The sequence below is a fragment of the Diabrotica virgifera genome, chromosome 8 (genome assembly GCF_917563875.1).
Source record: "Diabrotica virgifera virgifera chromosome 8, PGI_DIABVI_V3a".
Classification (NCBI taxonomy): Eukaryota; Metazoa; Arthropoda; class Insecta; order Coleoptera; family Chrysomelidae; genus Diabrotica; species Diabrotica virgifera.
Genome location: NC_065450.1, coordinates 192,921,966 through 192,939,672, shown reverse-complemented (window position 1 = coordinate 192,939,672; position 17,707 = coordinate 192,921,966). Strand labels below are relative to the sequence as shown.

Sequence of the window (17,707 nt, the reverse complement as noted above, 5' to 3'; positions counted from 1 at the left end):
CGTTTTTAAGTTTGCCTATTGCTTCTATTGTATCTTCGATTGTTATCTCGATGCTTGTTCTCTGTTCTTCACTACTTGTCGCGTTACTGTTTTCTTTATTCCTATCCTCTTTTGTGGTAGTTAATAATTCTTGGAAGTGTTGTCGCCATCTTTCAATAATTTCTTTTTCTTCTGTGATTATTTTTCCTTCTTTGTTTTTAATTCTCATATCCTTACTAGGTTTGTCTGTTCTCAGAGATTTTAATGTTCTATAAAAAAGTTTTTGATTTTCTTGCTGCTCGTATATATAAATTTGAAATCTGTTTTCTTTCAGGAAATAAAGAGCACCCCAAACAATCTGGTCTTGAAGAATGTACAGCCAGAAGTGACCGGTCGATATAAATGTGAAGTATCCTCGGACGCTCCCAACTTTTATACTTTGATGCAATCTGGATATATGTATGTGATCGGTAAGTAAAATATTTTATATCAAGAATGTCTCTTGAAGTAATGGGCAAGATTATATTACAGTCCAAATGAAGGGTATAAAATATTTCATTTAAGTATAAATAAAAAAACCTGTAAAATACACATTAAGAAGTATCGTAAGAAGATCGTCTTATACAAGCTATGAACACAAAGTCTAGTAACTAAAACGTGTTTTACTTTTCGGAATGAAGTGAAGAAAAGACATTCTTTCTCTCTGTGTTTAGTTCTGCATTATTGCGATTTCAATGAAATTATTTATAGTGTATGTGTTATAGTCAAAGCCCGAATTTCAGGCACTCCTAGGTTTGACTAGGCAATCCTCAGGTCTGACTGACGGTCTTAGTCAAAACCAGAAATAAATTACAGTTTCGGCCTTTGACTAGTCAATCCTAGGAGAGACTAAGTTGGTCAGGCAAAGGTCGAAATTCAATCTTATGAAATCGGGGTTTGACTAGTCAAACCCCGATCAGTTATTAAAATGTCGCAATTTGTTAGATTAGGTTTAACAAAACACCCTTTTTTAATTTTTTTTATTACTCCAATTTATTTAACAATCTGTTTCGTTAGGAACAATCAGTTAAAGTTATGACTTTCTTAGGCTATGACATGTAGGTAAGAATTTCAATGAAAACTTTCCTTTCTAAATTATCAACAAATCGCACCCTCAGTGCAAAACTGCAGTAACTCAAAATTTTATGAAAATGAAGTAATCATGGAATTCGATTGTAAACATGCATATCTATCCCCTGTAAAACTTTAGTAACTTTCAAATGCTTAATGGGCTAAATATTACAACAACAACAGTTTTTGCGTTTTTGAACTATTTTGCGTTTTTGGAGAGAAGTTCCGTGCAAAACTGTTGTAACTCTAATGTAACAGAGTTACAACAGTTTTGCATGGAACATTGCAACGGATTCGATAACAAGCAATGAAAAAAGTAAGATATTTGTTATTTTAATATCTATATCTGTGGCGTTTAATTTTAATATACAGCGCGTCTACGTAATCCATTAACGGCTGAGACAATAAACAAAGATTTTCGAGACCAATCTATTCATGTAAACTTTATGTCCTTTGTGTGATATTATATTTATTTTCCGTAAGATGTGTGCGATGTCGTTTGACCATTTATTTGTTAGATTGGATTAAAACCACATAAATTAAGACTAATTATTTACGACCAAAAAGTATTTTTTCTCATGAAAGGAAAAACAGTTATATTAAAACTTGTGTATTGACAATACTGAGAGGTCAAAAATATCTATTCTCAGAAAACTTGCCAAAGAACAGCCAAAAATTCAAATGGCCAAAAAGAAAGATTTGGTATACTTATGCCATTCGAGCATGATACCAGAAGCCCACCATATTTTTTATAAAAATATTTTGGCACAAGATGATGTATGAGAAGAGGACAACAACTACGGTAAAACCTGTCAGCAACGGCCACTACAAATGAAAGAACTATTGGCCGATATAGAAAGGTGGCCGGTATTGCCAGTTTTTGTAGTCTAGATATACATAATTGGTTTGGGGAATTTTTAAACTGGCCGTTAGTACAGGTGGCCGATGTTGGCAGGTGGACCGTAACACAGGTTTTACTGTAAAAGTAAATGTGTCTACACTTTTTACAATTTTCTCCGTGCAAAACTGTTGTAACTTTGAAATTCTAATACTAAATATGTAGTGATTAACAATTTTTTCCGTGCAGAAGCTTGAAATTCCTAATTTTTTTTGCATTAATATTATTTTATTTAATTTTCTATTTTTGGTTAATGTAATATAGGCTGAAAAGTATACAAAATAATAATCAAGTGTTAATTTTTCTTAAAACTTGTGTCTTATTTCACCGATATTAGCACGAAAACAAACAAAATCGTCTTTATCTCGAAACTTACTTATTTTGACTTGCTGCAGTCTTGCACTGAGGGTGCGAAATGTATAGATAGTACTACCAGTAAAATAAAGTAAAACTTAAAATAGTTCTAATTTTTCTAAAATCTATTTGGTAAGTCAGTTGGTTTATAATGCTTAAGTCTGCGAACTTCACCCTCCGTGTTTAATAATTCACTCGCGAAATCATTTGGATGCGCACTAAGTCTTTCTTCATACTTTTCACTGTACAGTCGAATCCGCATATTGGAATAGCCTTCGTGCCAAGCAAAAATGTTCCTATAACCGGGATATTCTAATACCCGATCATTGATGGCTAGTAGAAATAAGTGTAACTACTGAATAGACCTACATAATAATAGTACATACTATGTATGTACCAACATTTACATTAAATTATGTGGTTTTAGGTCCTTTTATGTCAATGATACAGCAGTGTAACTTATTTTATTAAAAAACCAAATTACATTTTCTGTGCATAAATCCATTAATAAGCATGAAATATGTGCAATATGTAAACATGTATATAATTATCTTATTTAAAATGCATACGCCAAAATTATTCTCATTTTTTTTTTAATATTTAAGTTATACAAATTAGAAAAAATTACATTGAATTGACCCTGCAGAAATCTTCTTATAATGTTACAAACGGTTAGGACTTGCCAAATTGAATGGAATATCCACAAAATCGAAAAAATCTTCATCTTTTGCCTCATCTTTCGCTTTAATATTGAGTTGGGGGGTTTCATTGTTTTGTTCTAAATCTTCAGTATCTTCGAAAACCGATAAATTATCGTCAAACGAAACAACTCTTAAAAATATTCGGCCTTTATTTTGTCGAATTCTGTGTTTTGATGAATTGGCACATTGGCAGGCAAGAAACAGATTGTTAAAATATTCAAACTTATGTCGGGTTTATGAATGGACAGGGCGGTTATCAGTAAAAGAAAAGATTTCTATTCTTGTCTGCCATTGTATTGTCGAAGTCAATAAACCATTAACCAATAAAATTTATAACTGCAACGAGGTAGGTCGCAATAGAAATTTTTACAAGTTTTGTGAGACAAGTAAAAGTAGATATTTTATGGCCTGTTGTATTTCGTAAGAGAGTGCAACTGGTGTGTAATAAAGTATTTATTATCTGAAAAATATAATAACCCATACACAATTTTAATTTTTTTGGAAAATATGAATAAAAACTTGTTCGTCCACTTAAATAATATTCGATTAAGCGATATTAATTAATTAAAACGTAGTCCTTTAAGCGGATAAATTTATTAAGGAGTAAATAGAAACGTTTCGGGACCTGAAATTTCTATTCCTTAAACCGGGATATTCCTATAACCGGTACTCTAATAAGCGGGTTCGACTGTATTTGCTGATTTATTCTTTGATGCTGGGAACTTTCAGGTCTCTCTCTATTATTGCGTTGGGGACGTATTTTTTAATTTTAATATTTATTATTTTTATATTGTCGTAATTAAAATAACAAAAATATTGTTTATTCTCTCATGTTGAGGCATTATGGCATTTAGAGTTGCACAATGCGTTAGACCTTTTACACTTACATAATTTTGAAGAGCATTTCTTATTGCAGTAGCATTTTATAAATCGTTGTCTTCCAAATATATAATCTTTTTTACTAATTTCTCTTAGAAACAACTTAACGTCTGGAACATCTTAGAAATTAAGGAAATGGTCTTTGCATTATTTTATTTAATTTCTTAAAAAAAGTGTGTTTATTGTTCCGTATTTCGTACCAACTGTTTTTATTTCTGTTCGTGTATTTCGTGTTTATCTTGTATGATACCCAAAATATTTCGAACATCTTATTTGACTCTATCAAATCTGGGGAAATTAAAGGAAATTTTTTTCACTTAATTGTTTCATAGCATTAGCGAGGGCATGAAGACCTTTAATTCAATCGCCTTTCCTTTATTTATTTTAATCTTTTTTGTCTGTGGACAACGCATACATGTAACTTTTCTTTCAAAACCTTCATAGTATGCACCAAGTGTTCCGGCCGCGCACACAACATAGAACATGTACCACCTGAATACAAATTATGCATGTATGTGCGTCAGAGCTCTCTTTTTGACAAATACAACCAACCACTTCTTCCTCTCCTAGTGACGACGGTCCAGGGGATCCTTAATATTATGGTGATTCTTAGTTTTTCTCCGATTGCAATATCTTATGTCACAGTTGACGATGACACTTCCATTCCATCTGTTTGCACTAAAATAAAATTCATATACTTTTAGCCAGAGTAGGAAAGATAAAAGAATTTTGAAAGAATTTTAAGAAAGAATTAGAAGAAAGAAATAATTTTTACAGATCAGAGTAGGAAACGTACACAAATAGAAAATTTCCTACCTCATAATATTAACAGCTCAAATAAAGTTTCAATAAAAAAACGAAGAATTATTGGAAATATTGGGAGTGTATAATAAACTCATACAATTCTATGAAATCAATTTCCTCAAAATATTTTTATTCTGTGTAAAAAATTTAATAACATTTTTAAATATGGAATGTTAAATAACTTGGAGAATTAAGCAATGCCTTCCAAAATTATGTAACTGTAAAATGTCTAACGTATTGAGCAACTCTAAATGCCATAATGCTTCAACATGTGAGAATAAATACTTATTTTTTTATTTTAATTACCACAATATAAAAATAATAAACATTAAAATTAAAAAATGGCGTTGTAGAAAACCCATTCTATTTAATTACGACATTTTTAGAGCTGATCGGGGTTTTACTAGCCAAACCCCGATTTCATAAAATTAAATTTCGGCCTTTGCCTGATCAACTTAGTCTCTCCTAACTTGATTGACTAGTCAAAGCTCGAAACGCTAATTTATTTCGGGCTTTGCCCGATGCACCATCGATAACTTCGATAACTTATGGAATCATTTATTTTTGTAGATAAAGATTTGCGTTGTCGATGTCTCAATGGGCAATTTTTTTTTGTTTAGTATTCATTATAAGCCTTGATAAGAAAGCCACGCGGATCAGAATCAGAATCATCTTCTGACCCTGACCCTGACTCCTGACCACAAAGACACATTATATGGTAATGTAGTGGTTAACAATTTTCAATCAATCTGCTACTTAGATTTAAATACACTTATTGATGAGCAGTATAGTAAGTGATGAGAGTCTGCGTTTCAGTATTACTCTTCCGTTATTACTAAATTTGGATTTAACCGGTACCAGTTTGGACAGTACCTTCTCCTTCTTCTTCTTTTGACATCATAACCCTGGATGGGTCTTTGCCTGTCTTATTTTTCACTTGCTCTCTGTTCTAGGTGAAAAATAAGACAATTTTGCCTTCGCATTGCATCTGAATAAAAATGGTATACATTTTTATTTCCTTTTATATTGGTTTTACTCCTTTGAGTAACTAGGAACATTTTCCGTTGGAATTTACCAGCTGAACAGACGGGGTCGTGAATTGTAAGTTTTTTGAATTCCCTCTTGTCTTCTTCGCTTCAGCATCCATCTGGCTTACAATTTTTAGAAGCCTTGGAGGTGTTACCAGGGAAATGGTCCAATAAGTTTTCAATTTAAAAATCTTTTAGGAATATTTTTAATATTTTTCAATATTTTTAATATTTATATTAGGTAGAAATCTTTAAAACTTTGACTTTCAGTTACCAGTTGTCGTTATTTGTTTATTATTTGTTAATGTTTATTTGTGAAATAAACATTTTTTTTCTGATTTTTGACAGCAGTAAAATGTATTTTGAATTAAAGACATTACATACATTCTTCTTTTTTTGTCAATTAATTTATTTGAAATATTTGGTTTTGGCCACCCTGTACAAATAAATATGTTAATGTTTATATTTCTAATTAGATAATTAAATATCCTATCAAATAAGGTAGCCCAAGACCCTTAGTCTCATTTAAAAATATCATCGCTGACGTCATCACGCCCAGATGGCGCCCAGATAACGAATTTATTCCTTTCATTTGCACCATACTGTATAGAAATTTCAAAGTTGATGCTTGCAATGTTGCCCTATTTACGATTTTCTCATATAATTAGTCAGATTGGTTTTTTAAGTAAAACACTCTGTATATTTTATTATTACTGGAGTACCCACGTCATTATTACTATAGATGGTATTATTGGAATACCCACTCTTATTCACGAAGTCATGATAGTCACGAAGGTCTTAAATAAATAAACCTTCTCAGTGCTAAATAAATTTTAAATAATTCAGTAAATATAGAATGCTGCGATTTTGACATTAATTCATAAAGCTTACAATACGTTTATTAAACAGTTTTGTAAAGTATACATAAATAAAAAACCGCTAAACGCCGTAAAAATGAGTGGCGCATACATTATTCCAGCTACAAAAGATCTGATATGAATATTACGTGGCGCGAAAATGTATTTTCATTTTGATACAAAACAAAATTCTAGTTTTATTTTAAAAGATTTTTTTTATAATATTTTCCCAATTTGAAGTAAAACGCGCCACAAAAGAGTAACTTTGATAATGTTTGAATTTTGAAACTCTTTTGTGGCTCGTTTACTTCAAATTTAGCAAATATTATGAAAACAGCTTTTAAAATAAAACTATAATTTTATTTTACATCAAAATGAAAATATATTTTCGCGACAGGTAATAAACATATCAGATCTTTTGTAGCCGGAATATTGTATGCGCCACTTATTTTTACGGCGTTTAGCGGGTTTTTATTCTTGTATCAGAAGTTTTTTAAAGTTATTTATAAATTAAATATATAAAGTTGAATGCAGTGTTTCTTGATTACACGTTAAGCTTTATAAATGGTCGCCTTTGTCGCATTATCTCCCAAATGATCTAGTGTCCATCGAATGTACACTAGATTTTTTTTCTATTCGAAATAGACTGAAAAAAATATTGGGATGGCCGGTATGAACTCGGATTGCCTGTTGCCAGATCATATTAGCGTCGTAACTACTACAACTACAAAAACCATTTAGGGAATAATAGTTAATTGGATTATACTTTGGTAGCTTAATAACTTCTAAACGGTTTAACCGATTGTGTTCACTAAACTTGAGTTTAAAACGTATTGACAAGTAGTATATTATGCATCTACGGTGAAGTATGATAACTGAAGCTATTACAGGAATTATTGAGCTTGAAAAACCGTTTTTGCCATAAGAAATAGATTTGACCATATTTATGAAGCCTATAACTTAAAAATTCGAATTTTTCCGGATATAAGGTATACACCGTTAGATTCGTCTAGAGTCCTTCTACAAACGCTCAGTAATTGGCGTAATTCGTAGGTTGAAATTTTGAGTAATTGTCGAAAAACCACAATTTTCAAACTTTAGTTGTTCAGTTTTTCTGATATACTGAGCCGTATGTATGTCTGATCTAGACAGCTTAAACACCATTTGAAAGTTTAAATCAACACTATTGATTTGGTGTTTTTACTGTTCTCCTGTTTCTTCTTGAACCGAAGATATAAACCACCAAAAAATATGCCGTTTTGTACCTACCAAGTCCTATAGCTGCCTTATGGATAGTCAAAACTCACAAACTACACCGGTTGTTCTGAATCGGCCCTCACCCCCTCTTCAAACACAAAAAAAATCAGATCTGTTTAACTTTTCCACACACATACATACATACATACATACTATTGTTTATCAGTTTATCAATCAAAGATAGATTCAAAATTTTATTTTTTTAATATAATGCGGGCACATAAATTTCATACACCCTGTATATTGATTTGTAACTATTTATTAGAAGTTAGCTGTTACGCAGTGGGTCTATCCTTAATGAGTTTTTCCCTGAAGACTTAAAGACATTTGTAAATAAAGTGAAGTGAAAATACAATTTATGTCGGATTATAATTTAAAAAGATTGTTTGTTACGGGAAAGGTAAGATCCACAGGTAGCTGTAATTATTAGTTTTTAGGAAAATAAAGGTAGAGAGATTTGGAATTTTAAGTCTGTTTGTTTAAGCACAAGAATATTTGAATAATTTCCGGAAAGTGATTAGGATGAGTAAAAGTATTGTTTGAAAGAATGCCTGGGTTTTTCGAATGAAAAAGAGGAATTTGGAAAGAGAAATGTTTCTGATTAGCTTGGCAATTTGGAATGGGGAAATAGAAGTTTGAATGTTGAGACAGTTTTGGAAAAGAAAGATCGTTGTGTGGCCGGCCTCCTAGAAGGGCAGTCGAAAGTTTTCGCGGATAGTTCAGAAGCAAGTACTAGTGGTTGTTTGATAGTGGAGAGTAGCTGAAAAGTGAAACGAGAGGCAAATCAAATTGAGAAGAAATACCTCTTTGATTCTGTAAGTACAAGAGAGTAAGTTACAAGAATTATAGTATTAAAATTATTTGTGACACCTAGTAAAAAAGATACTTGGGTCTCAGGAGATTATTATTGGGAGAAAGAGAGGAGAAATTTTTGGAGTTTATTGAACGAGTACTGGTCAAAAGAGGCCTTGACTTGTGTTTTGGAGAAATAGTTGCTGGTATGCTGCTGGATTGATGCTGAGAACGGAGAGGGCTTTGATTGGTAGCCTGACATAATCAACAAGGAAGAGCTGTTTGGGTCAAGAGGAGACATCATTGTGTGTGAATCAAAAAGGTCAGTCAATAACTTATGTGATAGATGTTCTTTATAATCAGAAGTTAAATTTTTGCGTAAAGGCATATAAATTAAGATTCTAACATTTCAAAAATTTAATGGGAAGTATAAGTAGTTTTGCAAATACCTAAATTTGTGTGTTTAGCTTATTTTATTAATGGTATCGGGAACAAAGCGATAAATATTTGTTTGAATTAGATTAATTATATGGTAAAAGTTTCACTTGGACAATTATGCCCCCAGGATTTAATTTATAGATTTTCAGAGCATTGCTTTTAATAATAAAGGTATTTGTATGTGCTTCTTCATGGTTTTTCTATTTATTTCCTGTTCCTATTTTATCTCGATAAGGATCAACTAAGAGATACTGAAGCCACGAGAAAGGATAGGTATAACCTAAGATAATTTAGTTAAATTTTTATGACCAAAAGGCACCCTGAAATTTTTTCTTAATTTTGTATGTATGATTTGCGTCAATTTAATAATTAATTAAATAAATACTAATTCAAATATAGTAATGAATATAGTAATGAAACACAGACTTACTCACAATCATTTAATTATACTTTGACGACCGGTTTCGATCTCTACAATATACAGATCATCTTCAGGTCGGCGTTACAAGTAGTTAAATGCTACAATAAGAGAAAACTTGTGTTAGACCAGTGTCTGATTGAAGAGATGTTAATAGAAAGCCAAATTTAAAAAATTTTTTTATAACATTTTTTGAAATAAAGGTTTGCAACTGTTGACATTTCAGAATATTGGTATATACAAAGTCTTGTTGACTTTGTATATACCAATATTCTGAAATGTCAACAGTTGCAAACCTTTATTTCAAAAAATTTTATAAAAAAATTTTTTAAATTTGGCTTTCTATTAACATCTCTTCAATCAGACACTGGTCTAACAGAAGTTTTCTCTTATTGTAGCATTTAACTACTTGTAACGCCGACCTGAAGATGATCTGTATATTGTAGAGATCGAAACCGGTCGTCAAAGTATAATTAAATGATTGTGAGTAAGTCTGTGTTTCATTACTATATTTAATATGGACTCACATATGCAACCCATTCAATATTTAAATACTAATTCATATAAAAGTAAGAGAAAGCAAATCATAACAATACATATCCACAAACATTGTCCCTTTTTTAAATTAAAATTGACTCATAATTCTGAGCTCGGTAACTTTTGAACGGTATAACCGATTTTCAAAATTAGACATGCGTTGGAAAGGTAATGGTCGCTTCTATTAGAAGCCGCAAAGGTCGGAGCTAAATTTTCGAATTTTTGGGAGTTTTGTTTAACACAAGTTTTTTGTATATTTTCGCTAATTTATTTTAAGTTTGTGCTTGTAATTAGCATTATCGGTATACTTACTAATGTTTTTTTAATTACTAGCTCAAAATTCTACAGAAAAATTAAAATAATCTGATTGAAGGGATTTCCCATAATCCGAGAAAATTATGAGGTGATTATTAAGTGGTTAAAGTACTATTAAATTGAATCTTAATGACAAATTTGCCACATATTTTGACTACATAAACACTGTAGTTACCCTAACACATTTATTCGCTCTTTGATTTTTGATAAAAAGGTCAAAATGTTATCCCAGACCAAAAACAAACTAAATTATCGAACGAAAAACGTTTTGAAATTATTGTTCACCATAAAAACCATAAAATCTAGTCGCGAAATAGCATCCGCAGTAAACTGTAATCAATCTACAGTAATTAGAGTCATTAAGAAGTATGCTGAACAAGAAAAAAACGACAACAGACCGCGTATTTGGTAAGGTGATGCAGGACTTTTTAATACCACTTTATAAAGAAACAATTACTTTACGATCAAAAACAATAAATAAAAAATATTCGCAAAATAATACACTTTAAATATATGCAACTGAAGAACACTGGATAAAACCGTGAATGCAAATAAAAAGCACGTCTGATCATGTTTGTTTATCTTTGTTTTGTCATATACGCATGTGGGCGCACGGTCTGAATTCGAACAAGCACACAACAAAAATACACTAAAAACTGCGATTTGGTGAATGAGCCCATAAGAAGTAACATGGGCGCCTCCACCAAAATCTAAGATCCATTCTATTCGTTTTTGGCGCTTTTTGTAATGTAGGCTCATCGGCTTTGTAACGTAAGAGGGGTCGTTGGATAGGGAAGGGGATGATGAATACAAATACATAAAAAAATTAAACATGGCGGCATTGTCAAAACGGTATTACATCATATCTTCGCTGTTGTTGGTCCGATTGTTACGTTTGACGCGTTACATGAGTGGTAAATGGCTATCCAATATGTAGAGATAGAAAAACAGCTTTTCCTTCATTGCTCCAGAGCTTTCTGAATGTATATAATAAATGAGTAGTGTTGACGATAAGCAGCACCCTTGCCTTATAGACTGGGAGATATTATACAGGAGTTCAGCCACGATTTTCTAAGTTCTGCCTTTTGCAATACTGGAAGGGTAGACGATGTAATTACAATCTGTGGAAACATCCACAAATTTCCTGTGACATTTTCCTGTAAGAATTAGATTTTCCCAAAAAATAAAAATAGGGTTTTGCGATGAATTTCTAAGTCCTGCCATATCCGTAGATAGACAGGATACTATCGATTTTATGAAGAAAATTTTTTGGGCAGGACGGTCGCAAAAGTACTTAGGGAGTATACATATATACAAATATGTAATGAAAATAATGAAATTTTCATGATTTTCTAAGTCCTGCCAACTTAATAAACTAAACATATTTATTTCAAAATGATCAAAAAAATATTGGCATGACGTCTCCTAATGTTTAAGTATACTTGTCCCTTGGAAAATTCTGCGGAAAATTCTCACCCTGATTCCGTGATTTTCTAAGTCCTGCCTTTAAAAAGTTATAATACTCAAATACAATCAATACCTTTTCGGTACTCGGCAGGAAGGTTAAACGGTTCTTGTAAGACGGCAGGAGTCCTAGATTTGTAAGAAAATTCGTGAAAAAGTCAACGATTTTCTAAGTCATGCCATTTTGCACATGTTTCAAGAATCTTAATATAAGTCTATATACAAAGAGGCAGGATGGTTTTATGGTTATTTTGTATACAGGGTGGGGCATTAGTGTGGGCTAGTCCAATTACTCGTTTGTCGTAAGATATACGAAAAAAGTTATTTAGGTAAAACATGTGCCACAGATAGGACTATAATTTAACAGTATTTTCTAATATACAGGGCTACCCGTTTTCACAGGGCGACAAAAATTTATGTTTTTTTAAATGGAATACCCTGTATATTTTTACATTTTTGGATTCTACTCGATGTTCTCTTTAATAAAATATAGTGTTTTGAAATATTATACGAGGTAGTTTAAAATATAATTACGTTTTTTTTTTTAATTTTGTAGGAACATTCACACCCTATACATATTGTTAGTGATTTGATATCCAAACTTCTATTAATTTATGTTTAAACGATTTTTAATATAGTCTACTATTGTCAGTTATTAATAGTATACCAAAATGTTTAATTTTAGTATACGGGGTTGGTTGAAACTTGAAACTCGGAATGAGTATTTTTTGAGTTTTCTTAAATGGGACACCCTGTATTTTAGTATTATAATAAAATGATATTTTATGGTACCTTTTTATTTGCTAAGCATTTTATATAACATATTTATATATTAATTTCGGCAGTAAATTGATACAGACAGATTACTCAGGTGGTTTTTGGGGTTTCTGAACAAGAATGTCACATTAGAACAGATCTTTACCTAGTGCTCGGGGTGACTGATATACACGCCGTATTCTTAAATTTCGAGGCTTTCAGCTACTAAAGTGATGCAAGTAGATTTCTCGAAGAGTTTTGTGGTTGCTGAACATGAATACGCCATCAGAATCGACCTCCAAAAATTCTCTTAAATTCGAGATCAGTCACCCTGGGCACCAGGTGCTCCGAGGGTCGGTTGTAATGTCATATTCGTGTTCGGCCATCCCAAAAACCATCGAATATTCTGTTTTTTTTTTAATTTATTGCCGATATCCCACGAAACTCCAGATGGCGTGCCTTAGCAGCAACTCTGGGCACTAGGTGATTCAGAGGTCGGTTCTGCTTGCGTATTCCTAACTCCACAAACCTCCCAAATAACAAAATTTTGCCCTTCATACACCGATTTTGACAGGTTTATGCACTTTTGGATGCATGTTATGCACTAAAATGCAATTTCCACCCATTTTTATATTATACACCTTTTCCTGATGTTATCCTGAACACAATGCAAAAAGTTGCAAGTAGATAGATGCTGTATTTGAAAATCGATTTAATCTGGTGTTGTTAGTGTTAGTAAATTTTGCTATCAAATATAGGAAACATTATCAGGATAATATCTACAATCCTACAATATCAGGAAAACGAGTTGAGTGCGGCAACTCAGCGCCTGTTACATGCGTGTGTATTTTGTGTTCGAACAAGTAAGAAGGCGGGATAAAATTGCTATGCAACAAAATAAATTAATAACAACAAATTGATTTTAAGGCAATTAATAATTGCAATAAAGGCAATTAATAAATTTAATAATTTTAAGGCAATTTAACACAATTCAACTAATCTGAAAATGCTTCCTAAGGCAGATTAAAATAACATAAAACGTGAAAGATGAGACGTGAAACATGAAACTTGAAATAAGAAACAAATAAATTGTGAAAAAACATTTGATTTCATGTGATATACTAATCGAAGAAACAAAAATAAAATTTGTATAGTCGACAATGGAAAGTTATGACGAGGTCGTTGCTGTCATGGCAAACCTTTATTACTTTCTAAGGGAGGCCGCAGATCAAAGAAACGTGAAGTAAAACATAAAACAAAATGAATTGTGAAGGACGAAACCGTTTCATATTATATACTAATCAAAGAAACAAAATGAAAATTTGTATAGCCAACAATGGAAAGTAATGATGACGAGGTTGTTACTCTTGCGGCAACTTTTTATTACTGCCCAACATCATAATCATAGTACGTATTTGGTTGAAAACGAACTAAGTAATCATCTTCCCAAATTTAAATAATTTTATAGACTGAGTATTCAAACATCTACATTGTTTTATTGTGGGTCCTGGTTTAAAGAAAACTGATATTTTCTTATCATTACCTATTCGAGTACCTCTCCAGGTTATAATAATTGTACAACTCTTCGTTCTACTTTACAACAGAAACCAATGCAATATTAAATTCTTGGTTGGAATTAATATTATGCACGTAATTAACTTTGCAAAACAATGAAACTGAAACCGAAAAATACAACACGATCTCTTTCCTGGAACAGATTTCACCAAGATAAAAATGTTTTAGGTGCATGAATCACACTCGCTTCTTGTGTGTGCGGACTTCAATTTGTTTAGCTGTGTTTTATTTTCATGAAACGTGTTTTACGTTTCATGTTTTATGTTTCTTTGGTGTGGGGCCTCTCGAAGATAAAAAAGTTTCAGGCACATGAATCACACTCGTTTTATTGGTGGGCGTACTTTTAAATAGACGGAGGCCTATGACCAGTACTAGAAATTCACAATTGATAAAATCGATTCATCTCTGGAAGAGAAATAAACGTAGGAGTTTTCGTTTTTCTAAATAGAATTTTTCTAAATTCTTTTAAACTCAAAAAACGAAAAATTTTTCACATCGATTTTTCTAGAACACTGCACTGCCTATTCTTCTGAGTTAAAGCAAAAGTACCTTTTAGTACAAAACTATCCCAGAATTCAATAATCCAGTGTCAGAGATGCTTAAAAGTTAGACAGAAAAGTTATTCGATAATATATCCGTTTCCGTACCCAAACGGACCCCTATGACCGGTACTAAAAATTGACAATTGATAATTGACATTTGACAATTGACCTCTGGAAGATAAATAAGTGTACCAGTTTTCGTTTTTTAAAATAAAAGCGTTCTGCAGCTATTTTAAAGAAACTAATTACAAGACTTCGATATGCTTCTTCTAGACGAAGCATATCGAAGTAGAGGTCGTCCGCCAACCAGATGGTCTGATGACATTTGTAAAGTTGTAAACGGTTTTACATTAGTGTTTTTTAAGCATACTCGACATGGTATGACTCAAGAAAAATGTGGTGATATGAATATGTTTGTATAACACCCTGAAATAATTTTACAGACAGATAATTTAATTTTTTTATACGAAATAACTATACAATCATCCTGCCTCTTTGAAAATAGATTTATATTAACCTTCTTGAGATATGTGCGAAATGACATGACTTAGAAAATCGTGTAATTTTCCACGAATTTTCTTACAAATTTTTTAACTATATATAGTAAAAAAGGTGTAACTAAACATCCTGCCATTTTGCATAATGTGTACTGAAATTATTTATTTTGTAACAAAATTTATTTTATGACTTAGAAAATCACGGAACCAGAGTGAAAATTTTATACAAAATTTTCCAAGAAACAAGTGCAGTTAAACATTAGGTGACGTCATGCCAATATTTTTTTTGGTCATTTTGAAATAAATATAATTAATTTATTAAGTTGGCAGGACTTAGAAAGTCATGAAAATTTCATTATTTTCATTACATATTTGTATATATGTATACTCCCTAAGTACTTTTGCGACCGTCCTGCCCAAAAAATTTTCTTCATAAAATAGATAGTATCCTGTTATTCTATGGATATGGCAGGACTTAAAAATTCATCGCAACTCCCAATTTTTTTATTCATGGAAAATCTAATTTTCACAGAAAAATGTCACAGGAAACCCGTGGATTTTTTCACAAATTGTAAGTACCTTCTCTAACCTTCCAGTATTGCAGAGGGCAGGACTTAGAAAATCGTGGTTGAACTTCTGTTAATATCTCCCGGTTTATAACCTTTTGTAACAGGGAATCGTTTCGATATAGATTTTTCCTGTATAATATAGCTTTCGGGTTTTGATACATATTTTTAATTGCTCGCAAATACGCTTCACTTATGACTATCGTCGTCAAAATTTCAAAGATTTTCCGGAATTTCCCTTTTCCAGATCAATAAATGTTAGGTGAGTAGATAGATTCCTTGCTCTTCTTTTCTCTATTACTTGTTGCATCACCAATATGTTATCTGCGCACGATCTACCTGCGCGAAAACCACTTTGTTCTTTCATCTCCTGAATTTCTAATTCCAACCTTTTCTTTAATATTCGGTCATACAACCTCCCCATTGCACTAGTAATACTTATACCTATGTAGTTTTTGCACAAACTTTTGTCTCTTGTTTTGTAAATCGAGCTAATTATATAATTAATAAATATTAAATAAATTAAATAATTCTAACCAAGTATTCCACAAAATATCAAATAATAAAATATTAATTATTAAATGAAGACCTAAGTGGAAGAAGGGGATATTATGTTACAATGCCTACCTTTTGAGATATGGGCAGTTAAAATTTTTATTCCTCTACTTTTATCATGAAAATATTATTTGTGTTATTTAGCTTTATTTATATTGCTATAAGCATTCCTTTACATATAATGTTGATTATTTCATTCATAGGAGATTCTGACCAATAGAAAGCTACAGAAATCTGAATTAAATCGATAATTTTTGATAATCTCCCGTCGTTAAGTATATTACGTCAGATGCCCTTCGTTACTACGAAAAAATACATTCCGTGACATTAATGACAATTAATGTTTTAAAAATTATAAAAGTGATGACTTTCAACCGTCAAATATTTATAAAAACTGTGTGTTTAATGGTACTTACATAAATAAATTACAATAAAATTTTGGTTTTGAACAGTTTTATTCATGAAATAATCGCAACAAATTGAACTCGACCTCTGAAATTAATATAGCATTTCAGAGCTCTTGTGCAATTACTAGTGAAAATTTGTGTTTATTTTTAGTATTTTTTCTAAAAATAAATAAAAACTGTACATACTGCCTTTTTCCATTAATTTTATTTTGTATAAATATCCTTTATCTGAACGGATGAAAGGGGTATGTTGCATGAAATAATACTCTATAATCAGTTTTACAGAAATTTATGTAATTGAACACAAAATAATCTTTTTCATGTGCCGTGCTCGGTTGGCTATCAAAATGGCTATAGTAATTTTGTTGATGGCAGTTCGGAAAAAGGGATGCAGAGGATCTGTTAAACCATTCTCACAGGTTTCTAAGCCATGACGGTCTTCTTCGACCTGGCTCTTCTTCTTCCGCCTACCTTGCCTTGTATTATTAAATGGAGTATATTATACAGAGTGAGTTTTATGTATGGAAAGCCTCAATTATCTCGGAAACGACTTGCACTATTTTTTATGGATTTTGGTGAGTAAGGGTTTTCTAATGCGGACGATATTATAGTGGTAATTACATTGTTGTCAGATCTTCCATTTTTTTGGAAATCTAATGAACTTTCTTAATTCAAATAGAACATTTTCTATATTTTTGCGTTCTGAAGTTCTTAAGAAATGCTGATTATTTTTCGTGTTATACTCCCTATACCTAAATGCGATAATTTCGGAGTTATTGCTATATTAATTTAAAAAAAATTTTAATCAAATTATAAAAATCAATTTTTTCGACCCGGGTAGACATTATTTTAGGTTCTTTTGATAATTGGAAACAAAAAAGTATTTTTTACGGCCGTGCTAAAACAGCCTACACGGCGTGTGGGAAAGTTCAATACCTTGTAATATAGCAATATAATATATTGTAGTACATGCAATAA

At 31.6% G+C, this 17,707-nt stretch overlaps 1 protein-coding gene across 1 annotated transcript in view; it reads left to right on the top strand.

Moving 5' to 3' along the window:
- The first annotated feature begins 314 nt into the window (after window positions 1-314).
- The window catches only part of LOC114325526 (uncharacterized), a 528,612-nt gene continuing 511,219 nt past the window's right edge, over window positions 315-17,707 (top strand). Inside the window, exon 1 of the mRNA XM_028273598.2 lies at window positions 315-449. Within this exon, the coding sequence (XP_028129399.2) occupies window positions 422-449 (28 nt within the window). The 5' untranslated portion in view covers window positions 315-421. The remainder of the gene's footprint in view (window positions 450-17,707) is intronic.